This window comes from Blastocystis hominis, assembly GCF_000151665.1.
Source record: "Blastocystis hominis, Singapore isolate B (sub-type 7) whole genome shotgun sequence assembly, scaffold_5".
Classification (NCBI taxonomy): domain Eukaryota; class Bigyra; order Opalinata; family Blastocystidae; genus Blastocystis; species Blastocystis hominis.
The window spans coordinates 521175-544523 of NW_013171860.1; the positions used below are offsets into that span (position 1 = coordinate 521175).

At 47.2% G+C, this 23349-nt stretch overlaps 12 protein-coding genes; 5 read left to right on the forward strand and 7 right to left on the reverse strand.

Annotated features, from left to right (window-relative positions):
* The window catches only part of GSBLH_T00004031001 (uncharacterized protein), a gene marked incomplete at its 3' end in the record, with an annotated part of 3699 nt that extends 2811 nt beyond the window's left edge, over positions 1-888 (reverse strand). The window contains exons 1-2 of the mRNA XM_013042868.1: positions 771-888; positions 108-741 (exon numbers count right to left, since the gene is read on the reverse strand). Coding sequence (XP_012898322.1) covers positions 108-590 — 483 coding nt within the window. The 5' untranslated portion in view covers positions 591-741; positions 771-888.
* An 882-nt stretch (positions 889-1770) lies between these two features.
* On the forward strand, positions 1771-2538 carry GSBLH_T00004032001 (uncharacterized protein; the record flags this gene model as incomplete). Its single annotated transcript, XM_013042869.1, has 4 exons — positions 1771-1796; positions 1830-1905; positions 1942-2076; positions 2107-2538. The coding sequence occupies 4 exons, from the start codon at positions 1771-1773 to the stop codon at positions 2536-2538; spliced, it is 669 nt and encodes a 222-aa protein (XP_012898323.1).
* Positions 2539-5076: 2538 nt separating this feature from the next.
* Positions 5077-5764, reverse strand: GSBLH_T00004033001 (uncharacterized protein; the record flags this gene model as incomplete). Its single annotated transcript, XM_013042870.1, has 3 exons — positions 5077-5290; positions 5321-5385; positions 5417-5764. The coding sequence occupies 3 exons, from the start codon at positions 5762-5764 to the stop codon at positions 5077-5079; spliced, it is 627 nt and encodes a 208-aa protein (XP_012898324.1).
* A 1895-nt stretch (positions 5765-7659) lies between these two features.
* Positions 7660-8067, reverse strand: GSBLH_T00004034001 (uncharacterized protein; the record flags this gene model as incomplete). XM_013042871.1 has 3 exons in its annotated part: positions 7660-7744; positions 7780-7979; positions 8012-8067. 3 exons carry the CDS (start codon positions 8065-8067, stop codon positions 7716-7718), a joined length of 285 nt encoding a protein of 94 aa, XP_012898325.1. The 3' UTR covers positions 7660-7715.
* Positions 8068-9758: 1691 nt separating this feature from the next.
* Positions 9759-10650, forward strand: GSBLH_T00004035001 (uncharacterized protein; the record flags this gene model as incomplete). Its single annotated transcript, XM_013042872.1, has 4 exons — positions 9759-10370; positions 10401-10442; positions 10473-10544; positions 10576-10650. 4 exons carry the CDS (start codon positions 9759-9761, stop codon positions 10648-10650), a joined length of 801 nt encoding a protein of 266 aa, XP_012898326.1.
* Positions 10651-13203: 2553 nt separating this feature from the next.
* GSBLH_T00004036001 (uncharacterized protein) lies at positions 13204-13964 on the forward strand (the record flags this gene model as incomplete). Its single annotated transcript, XM_013042873.1, has 4 exons — positions 13204-13275; positions 13307-13380; positions 13410-13470; positions 13503-13964. The coding sequence occupies 4 exons, from the start codon at positions 13204-13206 to the stop codon at positions 13962-13964; spliced, it is 669 nt and encodes a 222-aa protein (XP_012898327.1).
* Positions 13965-16497: 2533 nt separating this feature from the next.
* On the forward strand, positions 16498-18077 carry GSBLH_T00004037001 (uncharacterized protein). XM_013042874.1 has 4 exons: positions 16498-16783; positions 16814-17052; positions 17086-17831; positions 17861-18077. The coding sequence occupies exons 1-3, from the start codon at positions 16667-16669 to the stop codon at positions 17429-17431; spliced, it is 702 nt and encodes a 233-aa protein (XP_012898328.1). The 5' UTR covers positions 16498-16666; the 3' UTR covers positions 17432-17831; positions 17861-18077.
* A 38-nt stretch (positions 18078-18115) lies between these two features.
* Positions 18116-18974, reverse strand: GSBLH_T00004038001 (uncharacterized protein; the record flags this gene model as incomplete). XM_013042875.1 has 8 exons in its annotated part: positions 18116-18185; positions 18206-18304; positions 18334-18480; positions 18512-18539; positions 18569-18647; positions 18684-18755; positions 18789-18865; positions 18898-18974. The coding sequence occupies 8 exons, from the start codon at positions 18972-18974 to the stop codon at positions 18174-18176; spliced, it is 591 nt and encodes a 196-aa protein (XP_012898329.1). The 3' UTR covers positions 18116-18173.
* Positions 18975-19079: 105 nt separating this feature from the next.
* Positions 19080-19392, reverse strand: GSBLH_T00004039001 (uncharacterized protein; the record flags this gene model as incomplete). XM_013042876.1 has 3 exons in its annotated part: positions 19080-19199; positions 19235-19306; positions 19340-19392. 3 exons carry the CDS (start codon positions 19390-19392, stop codon positions 19112-19114), a joined length of 213 nt encoding a protein of 70 aa, XP_012898330.1. The 3' UTR covers positions 19080-19111.
* Positions 19393-19648: 256 nt separating this feature from the next.
* Positions 19649-20140, reverse strand: GSBLH_T00004040001 (uncharacterized protein; the record flags this gene model as incomplete). Its single annotated transcript, XM_013042877.1, has 1 exon — positions 19649-20140. The coding sequence occupies one exon, from the start codon at positions 20138-20140 to the stop codon at positions 19649-19651; it is 492 nt and encodes a 163-aa protein (XP_012898331.1).
* A 122-nt stretch (positions 20141-20262) lies between these two features.
* GSBLH_T00004041001 (uncharacterized protein) lies at positions 20263-21818 on the forward strand (the record flags this gene model as incomplete). Its single annotated transcript, XM_013042878.1, has 8 exons — positions 20263-20292; positions 20321-20371; positions 20403-20458; positions 20488-20563; positions 20594-21076; positions 21113-21531; positions 21568-21677; positions 21721-21818. 8 exons carry the CDS (start codon positions 20263-20265, stop codon positions 21816-21818), a joined length of 1323 nt encoding a protein of 440 aa, XP_012898332.1.
* Positions 21819-21869: 51 nt separating this feature from the next.
* GSBLH_T00004042001 (uncharacterized protein) lies at positions 21870-22904 on the reverse strand. XM_013042879.1 has 4 exons: positions 22829-22904; positions 22678-22796; positions 22523-22647; positions 21870-22492 (listed from the first exon to the last, which is right to left on the reverse strand). Exons 1-4 carry the CDS (start codon positions 22857-22859, stop codon positions 22003-22005), a joined length of 765 nt encoding a protein of 254 aa, XP_012898333.1. The 5' UTR covers positions 22860-22904; the 3' UTR covers positions 21870-22002.
* Positions 22905-23349: the final 445 nt, after the last annotated feature.

The window sequence follows — 23349 nt, forward strand, 5'->3', positions numbered from 1 at the left end:
CGGACATTCAACCAAATGAGCATAACCATCTTCTTCACTGAATGCTTTACCACAACCCGAACACAAAAACACAAGTTCTAAACATTATTCAATATTCAAACAATTACTCGAAACATCAACGGTCTTAGCCGCCTCTTTCTCTTTCTCCTTCTTCTTCTTCTTTTCTTCCTTCTTCTTTCTCTTCTCCTCCTCTTCCTCTTCTTCTTTTCGTTTTCTTTCAGCCTCAGCATGAGCCTCAGCTTCAGCAGCAGCCTTCTCAGCCTCTTTGCGCTTCTTTCGCTCTTCTTTCCGTTTTCTACGAGCTTCCTCTTCTTCTTCCTGTTTTGCCTTTTCTTCAGCAGCAGCAGCAGCCTCGGCAGCTGCGGCGGCAGCTGCTTCAGCCTCCTTCCGCTTCTTTCGCTCTTCCTTCCGCTTCTTGCGAACCTCTTCCTCCTCTTCCTGTTTTGCCTTTTCTTCGGCAGCAGCAGCTTCAGCAGCAGCCTCGGCCTCTTTGCGCTTGCGACGCTCTTCTTTCCGTTTTCTGCGAGCTTCCTCCTCATCTTCCTCCTTGCTTGCAGTCGTGTCCTTTGATTCCTCAGCACCGGACTCATTCTTTCTGTGGTGATGATGGTGGTGCTTTGATTCTTTTTTGACTTCCTCCTCTTCAACTCTACTATTACATACAGAATGAACAACTCACCCTAAACCTTCCAGAATATTTCGGTCTCTCCCAGATATAGACTCATACCGATTCATTTTTACCTACGTTTACAAAAATACGAAACACATACTCTCTCCTTTTCCTTTTTGGATGCCTTGCATACTTTATCATGAGATCCAACTTGATATGAATCCATGATCACTCCACATGCGCGACATTTGACAAACATTGCATCATCGTCGTATCTTCTATTAAATTACTTTGTCTCTCAATAATTAAGTACTCTCCCTTTGGCATTTTTCAGTGCTATAAACCTAAGAGAATAGTCTCAACGTTTATCGAGATTTTGATTAAAATGGATAATGAGAAAATCCACTAAAAACCGCGGGATACATGTTTCGTATTTTATTCTGATATCTATTTAACTATTGTGTATTATTGAGAACACACTTGAAAATGGATTGAAACCTGGCACAATCATTCAACTCAACTCTTTGGTTTCCTCATTGTATTCTTCCTCTGGGTACAATTGATCTTTGTGATAACGACCTCTTATTTTGTATTTTCGAAACAAATGTTGGAAACGAAGCTGCTCTCTTTGGCTTTTTTGGGGATATTGTTTATAGAGTTGTGTGTTTAACTCAATAGGGAACAGATATTAGTTATCTAGACAGTTTCGATTACTTTTGATAATTAAGTACAGGAATATTGATCTATTTTGCAACTGGTTATTCCATTCTCCTTAATACGAAGATCTGTATAATACTTTTCACCTAGTACTACCTGACAGGGTTTTTCACTTACCGAAAACAAGGTGACGTTTCATAGTGTGAAAGATGAAGACATGACATACAAAAGTATCTCTATCACCCTTTTCTTATGAAAATCTTTCTTCTAAAAGAAGATATAATTAATAACCATCGCGTCTCAATTATTAAAGAATTCAAGTCATAATTAGGTACCATTTACCAATTAATTAAGGTCCCAACGCTCTTTGATAACTATCTCTGTGATTATCGAGTAAATGAGTGAATCTCCTTTATATTCTGTTTTATTACCAACGTATAGAAGCTATTTAGGTCTTATCATAAAGGTATAATGAGCGAGAAAACCTTCCTCTCTGCATTTATATGATCGATAAGGCAATGACGAATAGGTAAGTGGTACTCTCACAGAATTATCCAATTAGTGGAAATCGTTACGAAATCGTCATTGTTGAGGATAACAGTCCTGATGGGACCTATGAAGTAGCAGTTGAATTGCAGGTATCTGTTTAGTATCCGTTAATCCTTATTGTATAGAGAATCTTTGGAAAGGACAAAATCCAGATTCTTCAACGGACTGGTAAACTGGGCTTGGGAAGTGCATATATGGATGGAATGAAATTGATTCATGGTGATTACGTATTTATTATGGATGCTGACTTGTCCCATCACGTTCATACTCACATCCGGAATGATTTTTAGCCTAAATACATGCCCGAGTTCATTCGCAAGCAGAAGGAGCGTGACTATGATGTGGTAACTGGCTCTCGCTATATTCCCACAGGCGGTGTTTTTGGTTGGAACTTTAAGAGAAAACTGACTTCGCGCGTTGCAAATTTTATCGCTGACTTCATGCTCAACCCGGGCGTAAGCGACTTGACGGGTAGCTATCGTCTGTACAAGAGGGAAGCGTTCAACAACATTATGCAGAACATGGAGAGCCGAGGATATGTTTTCCAGATGGAGATCATCGTGCGTGCTCACGATATGAACTACTCGATCGGGGAAGTTCCGATCGTGTTTGTGGATCGAATGTACGGCGAGTCGAAGATGGGAATGAACGAGATTATCCAGTACCTCAAGGGCGTGTTCAATCTCTTCCTGCATTGCATTGTTTGTTCACAAACTCGATAGTTCACACACTACATTTACTCCCTTGCTATATTCTCGCTCAGCAGAGGGAAACACTCATAGAACTCGTTCTTCTCAGCTTCCGTATTGAACTCCAACGTAAGCTCGCGATTTCCCACAAGAGTCACCGTGTTCTCGGCCTTTACAATCTTCGTAATCTCGCTCAGCGGGAGATACGCGACCTTCGAGCGGAACAAGAACCGCTTTCGGTACCACTGAATCTACGATCGATTTGCTCACTAGCCCCTACCACAAGTCCCTTCGTCGCGTGCTCAATCAAAATGATCGTCGTGAGATGCGGCTTGCCTCTTCTGCAATGCTTCTTGCACGGAATTCCAGTCACCAATTTGTCCTTTATCAGATTCTTCTTTCGCAGGCGCTCTTCTTCTTCTCGTCGCTTTCGCTCCTCCTCTTCTTGCTGCTTACGACGACGCTCCAGCTCTTCCTGACGCTCTCTCTCCGCGTTTTCTAATCGAATTCGCTCCTCTTCGCGCGCCGCGATCACGCTCGGATCCTCCTCCACCGGCGTGTTCACAATATTCGTCACCGTCGCGCTGATATTGTTCATCGTGCTCGACACCTTCGCAGTAATCGAGTTGAACAGCGAGCTCGCTGCTTCCTTTCGCTCCTCCTTATCGCGACTGAACATGCCGAACAGACTCTTCTGCTTCTTGCCAGACGATAAAAAGCCGGGCTTCTTCTTGCTATCGGAGTCGCCACCGTTGTCCTCGTTGCCCTGCGGCGATTTCGCGGAGGCCGGTGTGACGGGCGTAGCGAAGGGATTCGTTCCGCTGGCTTCTTCTTCTTCCTCGGATTCGGAAGGATTGTCGAAAGGATTGGGAGAACGAGGCGCTTCTTCCTTCTTTTCGACAGGAGCAGCGCCGAAGGGATTGGTTCCACTTTCCTCCTCTTCACTCTCAGATGGATTGTCGAATGGATTCGGTGAATGAGGAGCTTCTTCTTTCTTCTCCACAGCCACAGGAGCACCGAACGGGTTCGTTCCGCTTTCTTCCTCTTCACTCTCAGATGGATTATCAAACGGATTCGGACTGTGAGGTGCTTCTTCTTCTTCTGCTTCTTCTTTCTTCGGTTCTGCTTCTTCTTTCGCAGATTTTGGCTCTGCTTCTTCTTCTTTCGGCTTTTCTACTTTGATTTCATCGCTATTCAACAGCATGAATTGACTTCCGTTGTATCCACTCGGCGCTTTGCAATGTTTCGCGTGAGAAGCAGTTCGTTCAGCTGAAAGCTTTCGACCGCAAATCATGCAAACAAAATCCGGATTCTCGTCGTCTTCTTCTTTGGCGAGTTTTGCGAGACTGCTGCTGATGCTCATGGTAGCGTTCTTCACGAATGAATTGAGTGCGAACTTGGGTCTGGAGAAGCCCTTCTTCGACTCTTCTGGCTCTTCCTTCTTGACTTCTTTTTCTTCTTCCTCGGATTCGGAAGGATTGTCGAAAGGATTGGGGCTGTGAGGAGCTTCTTCCTCTTCTTCCTTCTTCTTGGGTTCTTCCTCTTCAGACTCAGATGGATTGTCGAATGGATTCGGAGAACGAGGAGCTTCTTCTTTCTTCTCCACAGCCACAGGAGCACCGAACGGGTTCGTTCCGCTTTCTTCCTCTTCAGACTCAGATGGATTATCAAATGGATTCGGACTGTGAGGCGCTTCTTCTTCTGCTTCTTTCTTCGGTTCTGCTTCTTCTTTCGCAGATTTTGCCTCTGCTTCTTCTTCTTTCTTCTTTTCTTCGGGTTCATCCAGTCGAATTAATTGAGCTCCCGTTCCCGTCGTGTTCGGACATTCAACCAAATGAGCATAACCATCTTCTTCATTGAATGCTTTACCACAACCCGAACACAAAAACACAAGTTCTAAACATTATTCAATATTCAAACAATTACTCGAAACATCAACGGTCTTAGCCGCCTCCTTCTCTTTCTCTTTCTCCTTCTTCTTCTTCTTTTCTTCCTTCTTCTTTCTCTTCTCCTCCTCTTCCTTCTTTTCCTCTTCATCAGAAGACGAAGATTCGTGCTTCTTCTTACTCTTCTTCTTCTTAGGCGCTTCCTCTTCAGAGGAATCGTCAGAATCATCGCCACCCTTCTTTCTATTTAAAAGATTACCCTTGAATCCAGCGCCAAACTTGTGCTTTTTCTGTTGGAGGAACCCAGCTGGTACTTGGGATGCTGGTACAAATTCGTAGCGCGCAGTTTTTAGCTAAGATAAATAATTTTGGCAGGAAAAATACAGATGCTTTTTCTTCCTCAGTGGCTGAACAATGTTTATCGTGAGATCCAACGTCTTCCATAGGTACGTAACTCCCACATGCATAGCAAAGGGCATACATTTCAGGTCTACAATTTTAGTTGCAAAAGCACTAATCCTAACTCTGAACTTGGCATTGTATTTCCTATTTATCCAATAAGCCAAACTTAAAAGATTTCCTTTGGAAAACTGGTTATTATGTATTACCAGATCATGCATTAAATAATAGCAGAAATTCGGAATTGTAATTTTTGGACGATTTTAATACAAACACAAAATCACACTTATTCAATCCACGACTCGGACTGAAAACGATAACCGCATTTTGGACAAGTGAATTCCACAAGATAGTCCGTAGAATCTTTATTCACCCAAATCTCGTCGTGAGTGCACACTGGAATGTATTCTTTGATGGAAAATCGCAGCATTTGCTCATTTCCGCACTTTGAGCATACCTTATCGATGACCTGACGCTTATCTTCCAGCATGTTGCTGCTTCTATGCTTAATTTTGCCTATATTACGCTACAATTTCATTTCACGCATATGAGTAAAATATAGACGAAAGTCAACTTGAGTGACATCGACAACTTTCTATTCTTTAAGTGTGATTATTATTCAAAACATGCTCAAGAATTCGTTCGATGATGGTCGTGTCGTCGCATTGTAAGAGATTTGAGTCAAAGTTTCGTACCCATCGTTTGAGACGGTTTTCACTGCTCCAAGTTGATTCCAACTTGCGAGCCTCTGTGTTGGGAGGAGACAGCCACAGCTCTCCTTTCTTGTTACGTTCTGTTATCACGTTCACCATCTGCATTACAATCGGTCCTATTTCTCGCTCGAAAAGGGTTGAATCCTGATACATCGCGTCAATAGGATCCGAACCACGATAGAATGCAACCACTCGCGACTTCACAGTTGGAGGCAAATACGTAAATCGATATCGCAGTGTCCGAGTGAATAGCTTGACCATCTAAGAACAATACTACTACAAATATCGACAATCATAGGGAACGAATCATTCTCACTCCTAATAATGGATGGAGGAGGTGGAATCTCGCTCATATTCATCACATTCGGGTTTGTCTCCTCCTTTCTTGCAGTTGTATCCCACCCCTTGCTCATTTCCGAAATGGAACGAGTTGCTGCATTATTAACTTTTTCAAGTGGTTTATTCATTCCAATAATATCCTTCTGCAGACTCGTTTCGATTTCTTGATGAATCTACGAAGAAGGTACTTAGATTGGAGTACCTGCTCGCAAGAAGGGAGATCAAGATTGAATTGCTCGTTGTTGATGATTCGAGCGTTCTCAAAGTGAGCCGAATGAACAGAAGTCAGAAAGTCGAGTAAACAAAAGTGCAAATTACAGCATTGGATGCTCGCCCTCTCCTTATTGCATATTACACAAGTCTCCAGAGAAGACATCCAAAAGTATGAAACAAACACGCAACTCCGCTTTATCAATTTCATTAATCAGCTGATCGAAGAGCGACAATTCCATACTCATCGAGTCATCCTTCTCTGCTTCCTTACTGCTCTGCGTCTACACGCAATCATCCCTCTTCCAAACCGCCAACTTGAGGCAAAAACGAAGATTCTGGACACAGCGACCGGAAGACCTCCTTCACTCTCTCCATGCGGTGATCCATGTACAAATAGCATCCCTCCAACCGCGTCGGAAGGAACGAAAAGTTCTTCGGTGCGTCCGTGCAGCGATACGAAACCTATTCATCACACTGCGATTTCATTCACACATCCACGAAGTGGCAGGAATACATCATTTCGATCGGAATCGTGCCTACATCCCACAATCCGCCCACTCCTCACTCTTCAATCTCTCGCAATAACCGTCCACAGCTCGATCCATCCACTCATATTGCTGCTCGATTTCGCCAGTCGATTCGATTTCCATAAACGCGAGAATCAAATTCTCGTTCGGCGCCGTGACTTTGAACTCGCTGTTAAGCTACAGTTCACATCTCTATGAGCCACTACGATCAACAAATAAATCGCTCGGTGCTCTTCGCACGCCGGAACCACCACCAATTCGCGCAGATCCTTCTCATTCGCCTTCGATTCGCCAAAAACCCCGCTATTTTCGTCATTTCCAACACCTTTGTTGTTTCCTTTCACGATATACAACCCATGTGCCAGCTTTCCTTCCACGGTTTCCACGGTTTCCACGGTTTGAGTGGGTTTGACGATGGGAGGGAAGGGATATTCGTCGGCTGCGATGATGTGTTTGCAGCGAATGATTGTGTGTGTGGCTTCGTTGGCGATCTCCAACCCGAGAATTTTTTCGTTGGCCGCGTCGGTGATGAGCGAGAGAATGGCGGTCTGCAGCATGGTGATGCCTGCGTACACGTTGTTGATGCGGCAGAAGGACTGGAGAATGTCGCCACCGCCGTAGATTGGGTACAAGAAAGGCGTGTTTCCGTAAATGTTGAGCGATTGGATGAACTCCTGGACGCGGGAAATGCCCTCCGAAGTGGTCAAATCCCGGAATTCTATTGATGAGGGATGGGAACACGGAGTACCCTGGTTGTCTCCTAGCACAGTGGACTCGGAGCCGGCAAGACAAATCGAATAGCTACAAGTCTGAGAGTTTTTTGAGCGATTTACAGAATCATATCGCGAAGAACGCCCGAAATCTTGAACTCTTTCTCTAAAAACTCCACAAACGGAGCGTTTTTGTATTCATCCAGATCGATCTTCAGCACCGCTTTGTTCTGCGGACGACTGAGGCTTCGGCCTTGCTTCAGCTCCACATCGTTGACCTCCTTCGCTTCGTCTTCGTTGGCGCAACTGTCTCCGATGAACTGAATAAACTTGGAGAGAAGTCGCTTGTCTTTCAGCGAAAGCAGCTTGCTGCTGAAGACTTCTTGGCGGGAGCACGGAAGAGGGAGCAGGCGGGGCGCTTCATCATGGAGAAGGAGAGCAGAGATACGATTCTAGAGGAAAGTAAGAAGAGAAAGGGAAGGGAAACGAGTGGGTAGAATTGAGCGTATTGACCCAAGCCGGATTCGGCGAGAACGTTCACTACTTCGCCGCGAGAGAGAAGAAGGGCGCTCGTTAGATCGAGGTTGTAGCGACGATTGTTTTTCTGGAGGAGAGGAAGCACGGATTCCGTGTCCAGCTAGAGAAAATGGATTGAAGGAGGGATGATGTACGCTTTCCTTCCAATGGCTTATGGAATCCAACTTCCAGAAATCGCTCACAGGGTGAATCGCAATATCTGACAGCGATTTTGGCTCCGGAGTGATGGGTTCTTCATCTTTCAGATCGAAAGTGTCATTATCCCACACAATCGTCCGTTTTGCAATGGGCTGGTTCAAAATATCCAAAACTTCTTCAGCTTCTATTGATTTAATCGGGATTTGAGCAACTCACTAAAGGGGGCCGTTTCCGGCAATCCAGTATTTTGAATACTCTTATCTCCAAATGCTCTCAATTCTGAAAAGCAAAACGTTGCATTGTTTGAGCCAAAATAGGAGTTCTACAGATAATATCCACGAATCCACTAAATTTACTTTGTCTATCAGGATTACGCGCTTTCCAATTCGAGATAATGCTCTATACGATAATCGACTCAAAGTCCATGGAATACCCAGCTAACACTGAATTTTCAAAATTTGATCCAAGTATAACATAATCGTATTCCTCCTTGAGTTCAGCCTTCATTGAATAGTTTTTCTTTTCCATTTCTCGCATGGATTCGTTTATTAACCGAATTCAGAACAGAAGGTATGGGCAATACCAATTAGATAGTAAGGAATGGATAGCATCCACTTGTTGGAGTAAAAGGTATATGGCTTGAGATTGCCGTAATGCGTAGTATCCATGCTGTGGGATATTTCGATGTTGCTTGCGGTCGAAACCTAATTGTAGCGGCAAGCCCCAATTTTGCCTCTTTGGTTTTTGAGGAACTAAATGAGCACAGAAAACTGATTCCATTGGATATTCTAACACCTACCTATGAAGGCGGGGTGAATTGTTGCAGTTTCAACGATGTTTCGGATACAGTAGCTGTTTCTGTGGGATCCCATTCTGTTTATCTTCTCGATATGCAGGTTCATCAAGATGTTTCCAGCTTCAGCTTTGACTCCGTACTGAGTCAGCTACAGCGGGGTCTTACGATGAATTCCTGGCTGGGAAATGCAGGAAAAGTAGTTGTTTCGCTAGATAATCGTGAAAGTCGTCCGATTCCCCTCCTCTCTTCTTTAAATGTATTTTCGCTTTCTCCAGATAAGAGGTATGGCCCAATTCTTGAATTTGAAATAGTCTGATCGCTTCCACTTCAAACACCCATATTCTTCTGTACGATACACGGCAGCTTTCTACACCAATTTATTCGGTTCCCTTCCTTTACGCAAAAGACGCAGTACACTTAGATTGGAATCAAGACAATCACGAAATAACCATAAATTGCGGCTCGAATGGAGTGTTGCGAGCTGATTTAACGCACGAACTGAACCTCGAACTGATCCAAATCGGCGAGTGGGTTGCATATCGAACAGAATCGAATTTAGAAATGAAAAATACAACCGTCAGAACTGCTTTATAAACGATTTGCTGGTCGCAGGCGACGATTTGGGAGCGATTCATTACATCGATTCAAACAACTCGATTCTTCAGTCCGTTTCGGTGAGCGATTCTCCCATTATCTGCATGTCGGCGCTTTCCGATTCGCAGTTCCTCCTCTCTACAGACACAGAAACGTGTCTGCTCCAAACCACGCCGTCGATTCGATCGGTTCCGCAGTTGATTTGGCAGGAAATCGAAGAGAAAGCGGACGTTTTAAAGACGAAATCGCCGAAAGAAGCGGACGAGACGGAGGAAGTGGAGGAATGGATGCTTCAAGGACGCCGTTCTGACTATTCGCGATGCTCCTTCGAGCAGTTTGGAATGTGCAGACAGCAAGTGTTTGTGTGCCGAACGTGTCGCGACCAATTGGATCGCTTTTTGATGTCGAAACGCCCAGAATTGACGCACGAAGCGCTGTCGAAGTTTTATAATGTGGGCTATTTGTGCGAAGAATGCGCGCATTTCTGTCATACCAATCGAGGCCATGACGTTGTCGCGTTGGGCGTGAAGGACAACGTGAAATGCGATTGTGGAAACCGAATCTTTCTCCAATTGGATGAGTTGGGAGTTTCCGAAGAGGGTCATTCGTTTCATTCTTGTTATTTGTGTCCCGGGAAGCCGGAGTGGAATCCGTGCAATGTGTACTCGCATAATTGCAGAGAACGCTGGTGTTATTGCGATGAAGAGGAGCGTTTGCCGATGGTTCAATGCGTGAAATGCTGCGATTGGTTTCATAATGATTGTGCGGAGAAAGTGTGGAGCGAAACACACGAGGGACAGACGATCGATTTGAACGATGAATCGATTGACTTCGTGTGCAGAGATTGCGAGAAGAAGGCAGGCGCTCCGTCTGCGTCGATGGCTCCCTCGCAATCCACTTTTATTGGCGGCGGAGGAGAAGCAGGGAAGTCTATGGAGACTGTGGAAACAGGGGAAACAGGGGAAACTGTGGAAGATGCGGAGAATGAAGAAGATTTGGAAGAGTTGATTCGAGTGGGTTTGGGAATTTGCTGTTCTTTGTAGGAGAAAAGATCGAAGAATGATCGAACGGGCGCCATGAAACTTGTGATTTTGGAGTGAGAAATTGACGAGTAGATGCTGCGATATATGCTGAAGAAATCGCTGAATCAATCCAAGTCAAGTAAGCGAAGTATCATCGTGGAAAGTGTAATCGAAAGAAGGATGGGTTGAAGTGTAGGACGTGAATCGAGCCACCGAAGAATTGTCGCGTGTGATGCGTCGATTGAATGGTTTGTCGTCTTCTGTTTTTTAAAACAAACACGACATTCGTTTTGTTTGATATCCAGCTGATCTGAAAAACTGCAAAAACACGTGTAGATTCGTTGTGAAAGAACCCATTGGCGCGAACTGCCCCCCAACTTATCCTACGCTCGACTTCCCATTTCACGCCTACAACCAAAAGCTTTTCTTTCTCTGCTTCGCTTGGCAGACTTTCGTATGCTTCCACCAACTCCGCAACGCTGTGATAATGCTCAATCACCGCGGCTGCTTTCGCTGCAGACACGCCTGGAATGCACTGAAGCATTCGAAAGAGCGTTGCTTCGCTTGGTGTGGCTGATTCTTTCAGTTGATAGCCTCCCAAACCTCGGCCTCGTGCCATTACGCCGAGTTCGGATAATTGGGATCTGTGTATGAATTAATAAAAATGAAAAAGGACTGATAGGGAGCGTCTCGAATGCATTGAAGGATTTTGAGAATCCATTCCGCAACGGAATGATGGCTCTCGCAAGGAAAGCACGAAATATTACAATCTCTGGGAATGAAGGAAAGAGATAGTTTGATACAAACGCAATCGAATGTAGAGTTCTGTGAGGAGATCGCGAGTGAATGGCTCGATGGATTCCTTTGTGATGATTTATGAAAGTGGAAGAGTACTCGTCTCTTTTTTCGTTGTTCTGCGATGATTCCCTGCATGTTGGTTAGAATGAGGAACATTTTCTGGGAATCGTTTGAGAGCAACTGTTCTCTATAGGATCGAATGCTTTTCAGTGCGCCTTCCAATCCATTCTGCTTGATGAGCGAAATCATATTGTTTCCATCAATGACAAGTGTGATGCAATCGCTGACCATCACATATTCCTAAATAAAAAATCCTATCATCTTGAGTACATCGTTCACTTGGCGCATGACCAAACACACTCCATGGATTGGAGATCGAATAAACGGACCAATCACATAGAGAGGACGAATGGAGTCCAGGATGACTTTCCCTAATTCACTGTAAGCCAGTTCCTCTTCCAGCGCCACTAAAAGTGTTCTGTGTCGAGATGAGCTGGAGGTTTGCGATAAAGGGGGAGACATTGGATTGGATTGTTGCGATAAGGAAATGGAAGGGATTCGAGAGATTGGATCGGCTTTCCTCTTTTTGGAAGGCGAGCCAATTGGAGAAGAAAAGGATGAATGAGTGGGCGTTTTATGGATTGGTTTGGGTGATTCATTAATGATTCGATTGGGTGATTCATTCTGTGAAAAGAGAGTTCGTTTGGGCGATTCATTTATGATTCGATTGGGTGATTCATTTATGATTCGATTGGGCGATTCATTTATGATTCGATTATATGTTATGAATGATTCACTTTCGTCATCATTCTCCATTTTATCCTCTTCAATCGATGATTCCGACAGCGAACAATCACTGATCGCTTGCACTTCCGCTTCCCTCGTTTTTTCTGTTTGCTCCGTGCGTGTATTCGACTTTGCTCCCTCCACTCGGTTTGTTTGAGCTCCGTATCGACCCACGTAATTCCTCACAAATCCATCCAATCTCGAAATATCGTCAGATTCTTCTTCCTCAGAGTCACTTCGACATTGGGTTCCGTCCGCTGTTTCCGACTCGGAAGCTAAGTTTATTATCGAAAACTCCTCTTTTTCCTTCCCTTTCTGCGATTTTTCCTCTTTTGATTTGGGACACACGATCGATATATCACCAGATGTGAGTTCTAGAGAATCTGGATCGAGGGAAAGATGACTTTGATCCAACTCCTCTTCTTCTTCTTTATCAGATTCATCAGAACAGAGAGAAATAATGGTTTCTAAGGTAGTATCCGAGTGCAACATCTTCTTCAGTTCCATCGTATTGTTCTCATCCTCCTCTTCTGTAATGCCCAAAACTTCAAACGCTGTTGGAACTGATGGCAACCTTGTTTCACTCCCATTTGTTCTCTCTTCCTGACTCGTTGATAGTGTTGTAGACTTCAGCGTTTCAGGATCCACTATTATCTTTTTCATCAGCAATTGCCGAAGTTGAGGTGAATTCGGAACAATCTTTCGTTTTTTATCCTTCGGAGTGGAGCCATCATTGAAATCACTGAATAATAACGTTGATTGACTTTCTTGAATTGAGGAAATACGTTTTGACACAGAAGATAATTCTACTTCTGAAAATGTGTTACTCGAAGTCTGTGTATGATTCTATACATAACAGGATTTAAATAGATGATACAATTACACTTGAATCTTCACTGTCTGTATTTGCAAGGTCAATTAGTTCACTATCATTCATCCCTTCCCATATAGTCGAAAGAGAGAATAGTGACCAAAATAGATTGATTTGGTGGGAATGAAAATACTGCAGTTTTCTGTCACTTTGCATATTTCCTATCTCAATGGCTCAATTAATCGGGAAAGTGACAGTGAACGAAAACGATGTGTCTCTATATCGATTTCCACAATCGGGTCTTACCGTTTTCACTGTGCACAACGAAAGTACGATTGTGAATGGTTATTTTGTATGTTCTTGAATCAGAAATAAGAGTATAGGCTGTTGCAACCGAAATCGTGGATACGGACTATTGTCGCAAGGATGATGGTCTTCCGCATACTTATATCCTATGTTATTTGTGCAGCTGTCTTCTTAATAATTACTGGAGCATTTGGTGTATACAGGGAGTGAAAACTATCCTTATAAGGGAATTCTGGACCAAATCGCTAACCATTGCTTTGCTCAGGGAACAAACGCATGGACTTCGATCGATTACACATGGTAGAAGTGGGAGAATAGGTTAAGCTTAGTTTTTCTCTTGAAGTTGCTGGTTTGGAAGGCTTTTTAACGATTCTTCCGATTTATCTTGACGTTTCCTTTTTCTTTGTAAACGTAACACCCAGCACATATTCTTCCCCACCCTAACAGAAGACGCCTTTCTCACCGAGGTGCACTCTATCAACGGGGAAGGTGAAGACGAAGGCGTTGTTTTCAGCGAAATGGAATCCGTGCAGAACACCTACTCCGAGATTCTGAACCGAAAAGTCCAGCAACTTCTCTATGGAGACACGGGATATATATCCTTTTTTTATTTGTTATTTGTTTGTTTGTTTGTTTGTTTATTGGCGGGACTTAACATTACTCGTCCTATTATGGAGGCGACATTTCGAACCTGCGATCGCTCCGAATCGACCAAATCCGTCGGTTCCACAGCGAATTCTACCGCCCCGAGAACATGTGCGTGGTGGTTGGCGGCAAATTCGAGCGCGACGACGCGCTGCTCGACCTGCTGGCGCAAATCGAACGCTCCTTCCTTCCTCGCCTGCAGCAGCGAATGGCCAAGCCGTACGTCCGTCCCTGGATGAACCAATCGCAGATCGAGCACCTGCCGCCCTCCGATTCCACGGTTTCCCCTTTTGAGGGAGTTTCAGGGGTAGGCGATCGTGGAATTTCCGAGCGGAAGCAGCGAGGGCTCGAATAATTACGTGTCGATTTCGGGTCGAATCGGTCGAATCGACGATTTTGACAAAGTGCTGCGATTGACGATTTTGCTGGAGTATTTTTGGGGGTATTTTTGCCATTCCAGTTATCTGACGGACTCCACGAACTCTCCGTTCTGCCAGTTTTTCGTGAATCAGCAGAAAGTGTGCGGGGAAGTGTCGTACAATCTCTACGAGAACTCGGTCGTGGCCTTCGAGTTCGTCTTCTCCAATGTCGACCAGCGCCACACTTCCAAAATTCGGGACTATTTCGACATGGTGATTCGCTCGTACTCCTCTTTTCTCTCTCTTTCGTTCCTAACCTTCTAGAGAGATCGAGCACGGCGTCAACGAGTCGCGTCTGCGCGACACTCTCCGCCGCACGCTCACGCAGCATCGCCAAGCGCTCGAAGAGCAAGCCTTCTCCACGCTCGCCGACGACTGTTTGGTCCATTTCCTCTACGGCCCGCGCACCTCCGACGCCTCCGAGCTCCGCGCTCTCTCTGCACGTCTCCAGCTCGACTCCGCCTTCGCCTCTCTGCTCCGTTCTGCTCCGTCCTCGCCGACCTGGACGCAGCTCCTCGCCCAGTTCTTCACCGAGCCCTCCGTGGCTCTCCACACCGTCCTCGCCGTGCCCTCCGTCCGCGCCGCCGCCGCCGTCGCCGCCGACGCCAAGCAGATCGTGGAGACGCGCCTCGCGACGCTCACCGCCGCGCAATTGGAGGAACTGGAGAACCGCACCGAGCAGGCCGTCGACGCCAACGAGCGGCCCGTCCCGCGGGAATTGATCGCCAACATCCCCGTGCCGTCCATCGACCGGATCTTTGTGCGACGGCAGGCGAGTTGTGTGGTGTCCCGCGGGGAGATCGCGGATCTGTGGGACGGCGGAGACGGCGCGCTGCGGTCGGCGCTGGAGCGGGAAGCGAGCGAGGTGGCGCAGAGGTAGCGATGGAATTGCCCGGTCAATCGAAGCGGCCTTGCCTACCCGGTGCAGCTGACCGCGCAGGCGTCGGACTTCTGCGCGATTTCCGCGGTTCTGACGACGTCGGGGCTGAGCGTGCGGGCGAAACGGCTGCTGCCGCTGGTGCTGGTGAGTCTGCTGGAGTGTCCGCAGCGCGGAGCGAGCGGAGAAGTGGTCAGCAGCGAGGCCATGATCGACTTCATCTACCGACACACGACGCACAGCGAGCTGCATCTGGGCTTGCGGCCCTGCGCCGGCTACGAGGTCAACCGCTTCTGCGAGCTCGTCAAACTCTCCGTCGAAGTCGAGGCCGACCGAATCCCTCTCGGAATGAAACTCCTCTTCGACCTCCTCAGGAACAGCTTCATAACCGCGGAACGCCTGCTGATCACCGCGGAACGCACGGTGAAACTGCTCGAGGAGCAGGTGCACGACGGGGACAATGTGTGCGGGATTCTGGCGCGACGACAGACGCTCAGCGAAACGTCCTGCTACAACTGCTTCGATCACGTGCTTTTTGGACGGGCGTTTCATCGTAGATTCGGATGAAACGCCTTCTGGAGAGCGTGGTGGCGGAGCTGAAAGCGGGGAACGACTCGATTGTGGCGGAGCTCGAGGAAATCCGGAGGAATTTGGTCACTTCGGACCACTTCGCGTTTTTTCTTGATTATCATGAACCACTGTAGACTCCTCATCGCGACCAACTTCGCGAAATACCCGATTTCCCGCGAGCTCTTCGCGGCGCACGCGCTGCTCCCCGCGTCCTCCGGTTTCTCCCTTTCCCCTTTCCCCTCCGCGACTCCGTGCCGCGACTTTCCCCGCGGGAAAGGGACGGTGTGCGGGATGAAAGACGCGAAGACGACGAGCGCGTATTTCTTCGCGCGGGACGAAGCGAAGCGGTCGCTGCATGAAGAAACGGTGGCCCGCGTGGCGCAGCAGCTGCTGGCAGGGTTCGAAGGACCGCTGTGGCGCGCGATTCGAGGGAAGGGACTGTCGTATGACTTCGGTTTGCTGCTGCGAGAGGACCAAAAACTGGACTATTTTTATCTGAGCGATTGTACGAGTCCCGCGGAGAGCTATGAAGCGGCGTGGAGGATCGTGGAGGAGTATTGCGAGAAGGGAGTGAGCGAGGAGGAGATGCGAGGCGCGCGGGGCGGCGTGTGCTTTGATGTGTGCGAGCTTTTGGACGATCCGGCAGCGAACGCTGCTTGTTTGTTTGCAAAACAACGCGGACTGAGCTACACCAGGGACATGCTGGAGGAGCTCCGATGTGTGGAGAAGAGGGAGGTCGAGAGGTGCATTCGCGATGTGCTGGGGAGGATCTTTGAGGTGGGACGGACGGGGTTTGTGATAACGTGTCCCGAGGAGAGGACGGAAGACATCGTGGAGGAGTTTAGCGAGATCGGGTTTGAGGTGGAGGTCAAGGCATTTGATTCTTTGTTGCTTGAGTCCTTTTCTGGTTTTTGTTGGGAATCACTCGCTCGAGAAAGGGATCGTTGGAACGAAAGCGATGGAATCGTATCAGGCATGTCTACAGCGATTACTCAAGAAGACAACCGAAGCGCAGAGTGAAACGAATGAGCAAGCTCGCCATTTTGATGGGCTGAAAAACGATGAATTCTCTGAAATGCGCCTCAAGGCGATTTGTAAGGGACTCGGGTTTATCTACTCTGTATCCAAGGATGAAACGGCCTTTAATACATTTGGAAATGATATCATTCAATGTTTTTACGATCTTAGCAAGGTATTCGCTTTTTTGCTATTTCTCGTGTAGACTTCACCGGAGCCGATTCGAAGATTATCGTTACAATATTTAGAAGTCGTAAAGAAGAAGTGGATCAATGTGCTCCAATCTGGTTATTGGAAAGCACGTGAGAATCCGGATCCACAAGAAGTCCTCGACGCTGCAATCATTTTGTACAGTTTGCAGTGTATCAGCTCAGATGTCGAGTTCGGCTCTGAGTTACAAAAATATGTGATAGCAGATAGTAGTGAATCGAAATACGGATCAAAGTAGGCATCGAAAATAATGTTCTTTTCCATCAGAACACGAATTTCGGTCATCGATCTTTTTGGTTGGAATGCGCGTGAGGAATCCATTCCGTCCAATGTCGTTGATCTCTGCACGTCCTGCCACAAGCGTTCTCCTCGTCGTAGCACGCAATGTCGTTTTTGTGGGAAGGAAGTGGTGGTGATTACTCCCTTCCGCGCTCTTTCAAACAGCTTAATTTACTCGTTCTATTGCCAGACCGCAGGGATCGAGTTGGAGTGTTCGTATGATGATTACCTGCGCTGGCTCCCTTCGCTGCGTCCTTACAAATCCCCGAAAGAGCTTCCATGGAGACACTTCGTGGACCAATGTTATCTGGTACGGTGTTGGGATGGGTCATGATGAGATCACGCATGTCGTGTTCACTTTATCGCAATGGGGTTCGCTGCGATTGCAGATCCAGCAGCTCCCTCATGAGTATTTGTTTGTTCGAGAATATCTCCCCTTGGTCTTACAAAAACACGATATCCACTTAATCGGCGAGTTCGTTGAATGCTTGCGAATCTTCGGCGTGGCCGAAAACGACTCGCTTATCACTAGCGGAGTTCGCTTTTTACTTGAGTCCCAAAACCAGGATGGGTCGTGGGACAACCAAATGACACAATTCGATGTGGATCTTGCCTATGTGGCGTATCACGCGACGATCGTGTCGGTGCAGGCGCTGGCGCCGCTTTTGTTTTCGGGGTTTGGGTGCATGAGCGAGAAAACGGAGGCGATCGTGGCGAGTTGGTACGCGAGCGAGGTAGAAACAGAGAAATCCGTCAAGTGTAGTTCTTGCGAGGCGAGCCGATTTCGTTGCCAGCATCGAATCGACAAAAGGAAGAAGAAGATGAAGATGAAGACGAAAACGAAGAACAAAAAGAAAAAGGAAAAGGGTTGAGTGCACGGGGATACAAAGAGGACGCGCGGCTGCGTGCGATGGATTGGAGCATCGAGTCCATTCGATCCCAACTCGACGCAGCGCTCTGCGCGCACTCCATGCGAGAGCTCGCCAAGCGATAGACTGTTTCTTGAAACAAACAACACACATAACAGTACAGCAACCTCTTGAAAGAGTGTCTTCAGCACGTTGCTCAAGAACAAACTAGCGATTTGACTCCAAGCGATAAGACGTACATTCACAGCTATATCAAAAACTGCCTTAACATTTTCCAGCGTCTTCGCACTACACTGAATAACATTCGCAGCGTGTATTTCCTTCGCCATTTGCTCCATCTACGATCGAGGGCGCGCATCGCACGTACCTCATCTAAAGAAACAACACATTTACTGTCGACTGCTGTTTTCTTCATGATTTCTTCGTCGGTCAGCAAGTCTTTTTTCGTTGCTACAAGAATTATAGGTACATCTCGTGTTTCGTCCGTCCAGTAGGTCGTCAGTTCCTTATACCACTGTGAATAACATGAAAAAAAGCGAACCAACCTTTCGTACATTTTCAAACGAGATGCGACTAGGTTTAAGAGAAGCAACAAACCGTACTCCACACATGAAAAAGCTATTAGAAAAATGTCAGTACCAGAGTAGGAAAGTGGTCGGAGCTGGTCATAACCCTCTTGACCTATTACAAATTAAAAACGGATGCACAGAGAGTTACCGGAGGTGTCCCAGAGTTCGAGACTGGTGGTTTTGTTACCAACGTAGAGTTCCACACGGTAATTGTCAAAAACTAGTATAAACATGACTTCCGGGAATCAGTTACTTGTTGGAATATAATCGGTTGGAAACTGATCCGTTGAATATGAAATGAGCAGACAAGTTTTTCCAACTGCTCCGTCTCTAAAGGAATAACGCTCTCAACAAAATACTACCCAACGATCACGCATTTGTTATTAGGAGTCTCAGCCATGTTATCCCTTTTCAGATTTGGGAAAAAATGGTTTTGCATATCTTACCGGAAAAACCGCGATTTGTGCGCTCATGTTTAATACAACTTTCGTACTTTATTTGAACGCAAAATCAAGCCTCACAATGTGTATAGAACAAAAGGATGCATATCGAAATAGGTTTTGCGTGGGATTGACATTAAACGTTCTTCACATAGTATTGTTTGCTTATCCACTGAACATAATACAGGAGGAAGAGAATAGGGAGGGAAATAACAAAAAGAGTTCTGTATCGTTAATTAGATAAATCAAAAGATAATACAATACACGATAAGAGTACGACGAGTTAAACAGAATAGAGTACAGGAATGATTGAAACGCAGTGGAGCGGAACCTATCATTCGCGAGAGAAAATCAAATTTCCTACAGACATACTGAGCAACACACAGAGATGAGAAAGGCGGGTAATAATAGATACATAAAAAATGCACGAAGAGGGACTCGAACCCTCGAGTGCGAACACATTACGGCCTTTACGTAACCCCTTGGACCACTCGGGCATCCGTGCTCTGAATTTGGTCACGAAAGTACCTACTTGATTATAGGAAATAGGGGGTTTCTATGGATTGTGGAATTATTTTTGTTGCAGAGTACCCTTGGAATTAGAATAGAGTGCATAATGGGTAGACTCAATGATTAACAACTAAAGAGTTCGATTGGTGTCAAACAAACAAGACTATGCCACAGTGATGCTCCTCTTTGAAGAATGCTGCTCGGCCTTGGGAATGTGGAGCTTGAGAACTCCGTTATTGTACATCGCAACAATATCGTCTGTCTTGACATTCGAAGGCAGCGATATTTCTCTACGGAAACTACCATAGTGGCGTTCCATAAAGTGAACCTTATCCTTCTCGCTCGTTTTCTCTTCCTTTCTCTCTCCCTCGATCACGAGGATGTTGTTTTCGGTTGAAATCTTGATATTCTCCTTCTCCATTCCAGGAATATCGACACTGAGCTCATAGCCCTTCTCGCTCTCGCGCATATCCATTCTTCCAAATCCTGAATAGGGTGTAATCACATCACGACGAAGCCTCTTTCCAGTGGTCATGGAAGTTTCCTTCTCGTCCTCTACAGGCATTGGTCGAGAATGCGATAGAGGCATCGGCCAGTGGTTGGCCATCAAGTCCTCAAAACCATCAAAGAAGGGATCTCTCAGAATAAAACTCATAGGAAATTATGAGCAACCACTGAGGAAAACGTCATTCATCTTCGTGGGCTGTTCTTCACTTCTCAAACCATGAGGCCAATTGCCATCCAAATAATCGCGGAAAGTGTAGTTTGCTCAAAAACATGTATAAGCTTCGTTGTGCTGTTGAGATCGTTGTGAAAACTGATGGAATAGGTTCAGAATTATCACTGGGGTTGCCGTGGAGAGGAGAGTATTGTTGCCGAGTTAAAGGTACTTTTATACGCTCTCGTTGAGTTTGCAGAAGGACGACGATCCGAGTTTTGAGGTTTCGAAGGATCAGCACTATGCTGAATATTGGTAATTTTGGCTTACTTGATGTAACGAAGGTTTGGAACGCATGCAAGCGGTCCTTCTGAAATTTTGGTAGGTGACCACTACGAATTGTTGAAGTCTTTTATCGAGGTTTGCCGTTCTGCATGGCTTTGAGAGTAGGAACACCCGGAATGCCTCGGAAGCAGCATAGGAAAGGAAAAGCTGGAGCTCCCCTTCCTTTCGAAGGTGCTTTCTGTGGAGACTGCGCTTTCGATCCAAGCCCATCCCGATAAGAAGCTTGCGGAGTACCTGTACAAAACAAAGCCTGAGTTGTACAAGGACGACAACCACAAGCCCGAGATGGCCTATGCGCTCACTCCCTTCACTGCGATGTGCGGATTCCGCCGTGCTGAGGTGATTGTGCAGCATCTCCACGAGTGCACGTTCCTTCGCGAGCTCATCGGCGAATCGGAGTGTGTTGCGTTTGAAACCGCGATCAAGGAGGGCCAAGACACGAAGGCCGCTCTCCGCCGTCTGTTTTCTGCGTACATCGAAGCGGATCCTGCGCGTGCCAAGTCGGTGATCGACTCGGCGAAGCGTTTCTACGACGAAAAACGGGATCTTTCGTTCCTGGAGCGCTGGGTGCGTCGTTTGATGGACACTGTGCGACGCTGCAGGAGAACTAGAAATAACGCGTAGTATCCGACGGACGGCGGCGTGTTCGCTCCGTTTTTGCTGAACGTGGTGGAGATGAAGCCCGGCGATTCGATTTACATGGGCGCGGACATCCCGCACGCGTACCTGCAGGGCGAGATCGTGGAGAGCATGGCGTGCAGCAACAACGTGGTGCGCGCAGGCCTGACGCCGAAGGCGATCGACAAGGAGACGCTGCTGGCGATGCTGACGTACGAGTGTGGCGATATGGAGGTGCTGCGTCCGAAGCGAAAGGACGCGCATTACGCGGTGGTGACGACGCAGGCGAAGGAGTTCATGCTGGAGATCGTGGAGGCGAAGAAGGGGGAGAGCGTGGAGCTGCCGGTCGTGGACGTGCCGCGGATTGTGATCGGGTTTGCGGGGAAGGGACGGATGGAGTGGGGCGCGGAGTCGATCGCGTTGAAGTAAGAGAGAGAGACGCGGATGATGATGACGATTAGACGCGGATCGATTCTGTTCCAGACCGCGCAGAACGCTGCGCGGATCGTCGCGGAGGAGGACTTGCTGCTCTACGCCACGCGCGAGCGCACCGACCTCGATTGTTCTGTTTGTTCACAAACACGCCACACTCTCAATTCCTCCTCCGTCACCAGCTTCGCCGCCTCCAGCGCCGCGCAGACTTCGTCCAGCAGCTCCTTCGCGTGCGGCACGTCCAGCTGCAGCTCGCCGAGGCCCTTCCGCAGCCGCTTGAGTCCCAGCACGAGCTGGTGGTGCGGCAGCACGTCGCTCGTCGCGCGCTGCAGCAGCTGGATGCAGAGCGGGATGCGCTTCTTCTCGTCGTCCATGGCGATCTCGACGGCCTTCTTCACGAACTGGTGGAGGTAATACGGCGCGTCCAGCTCGGCCACGCAGCGCACACACTACTCCTCAGTCCCTCATCGATCCTCGACTTCGGCCGCGTCGTGGCTGTCGTAGAACTCCGCGATGGCATCCACCAGCAGCTTCTTCGTCATCTGAATGTCCTCCAGCGCGGCGATGCGCGCGCCCCAGACTCGCTCCATGTACTCGAACGAGTGCGGCATGTTCAGCAGCGTCTCCGTCATCGTCAGCACCTCCGCGCCGTACTCCTTCAGGATGAAGTCGTTCAGAATCGACGGAGGGAGCACCTCGTCGGTGATGGCGCGCGCGAGGAACTTGCTCAGGTCGTCGGCGATGTGCGGACAGTCCAGCTGCAGGTCGGACAGACGCTCGAACAGCTTCTCGAAGCCCTTCGTCACTTGGAACAGCGAGAGGTAGTGGCTGAATCCCACAGAGAACAAACGGGACACCAGCTCCTTCTCTTTGGAGCCCCGGTCGACAGCGAGGGAGATGGCACGCATCACCACTTGGTATCGGTAGAGAGGGGCATCCAGCTCTTCGATGCAGCTAGGGGTGAAAGGGCGGACGCGTGGCTACTATAGAATTTCCATAACATCGTCCGTGACAAAATATTCGCGCAATGCCTCGTCAATTTGAGTCTTGTACTCCTCCAGTGATATCGGTTCGTCCGATAGGGTTGAAACGCTATTTTCCTCCTTAACCTAGAGATTGGCAAAACACAAAACCGCTACGGTCTCGCCCTCCGCTGCTTCCGTTGAAGCATAGAGAACTTCGGACTCAATAGCAGCTTTTTCCTTGTTAGATTCCGTGTACTTTTCATGGATCTTCTGCATGCGATCCATAGATTTTTCTACGAATAACGAAAATCGAATCAAACCCGACGAGATAACCGATTACGAAGAGTTGACTCCATCACTTATTACGTACTTTGATAAATTAGGACGGGGTCTTTAAAGATTGCTTACAGTAAAAATAGACGTGAAAAAGTATGCGTTTAATACTAGATCCATGCATTTGATTTGTGGAATTCCGGAAATCGTCGAACTTCCATTGCACACAATGGAACAATGGAATAATTATGCATAATTCCGCTTGGGGTGTGAGTAGCAAAGGCTACGGCCGAAGAGACACAAAGGTAGATCTCTCAATAGGTACGTTTTTTTGCAAACATGCAATGGATACCATACATATAATTATCCCAAAACCTTTACGTTTTTACAAACGAGAAACAGGGGTAAAAGGATTGGTGATCATTTCCTCCGAAAAGAAAAAAGCGCCGAGAAGGTGGATCGAACACCTGACCTTATGATCTTCAGTCATACGCTCTCCCAACTGAGCTATCTTGGCTCCTGTTAATGTTCCAAAAGAAGACAAGTTGATGTCTGGTAATCACACTTGGTATT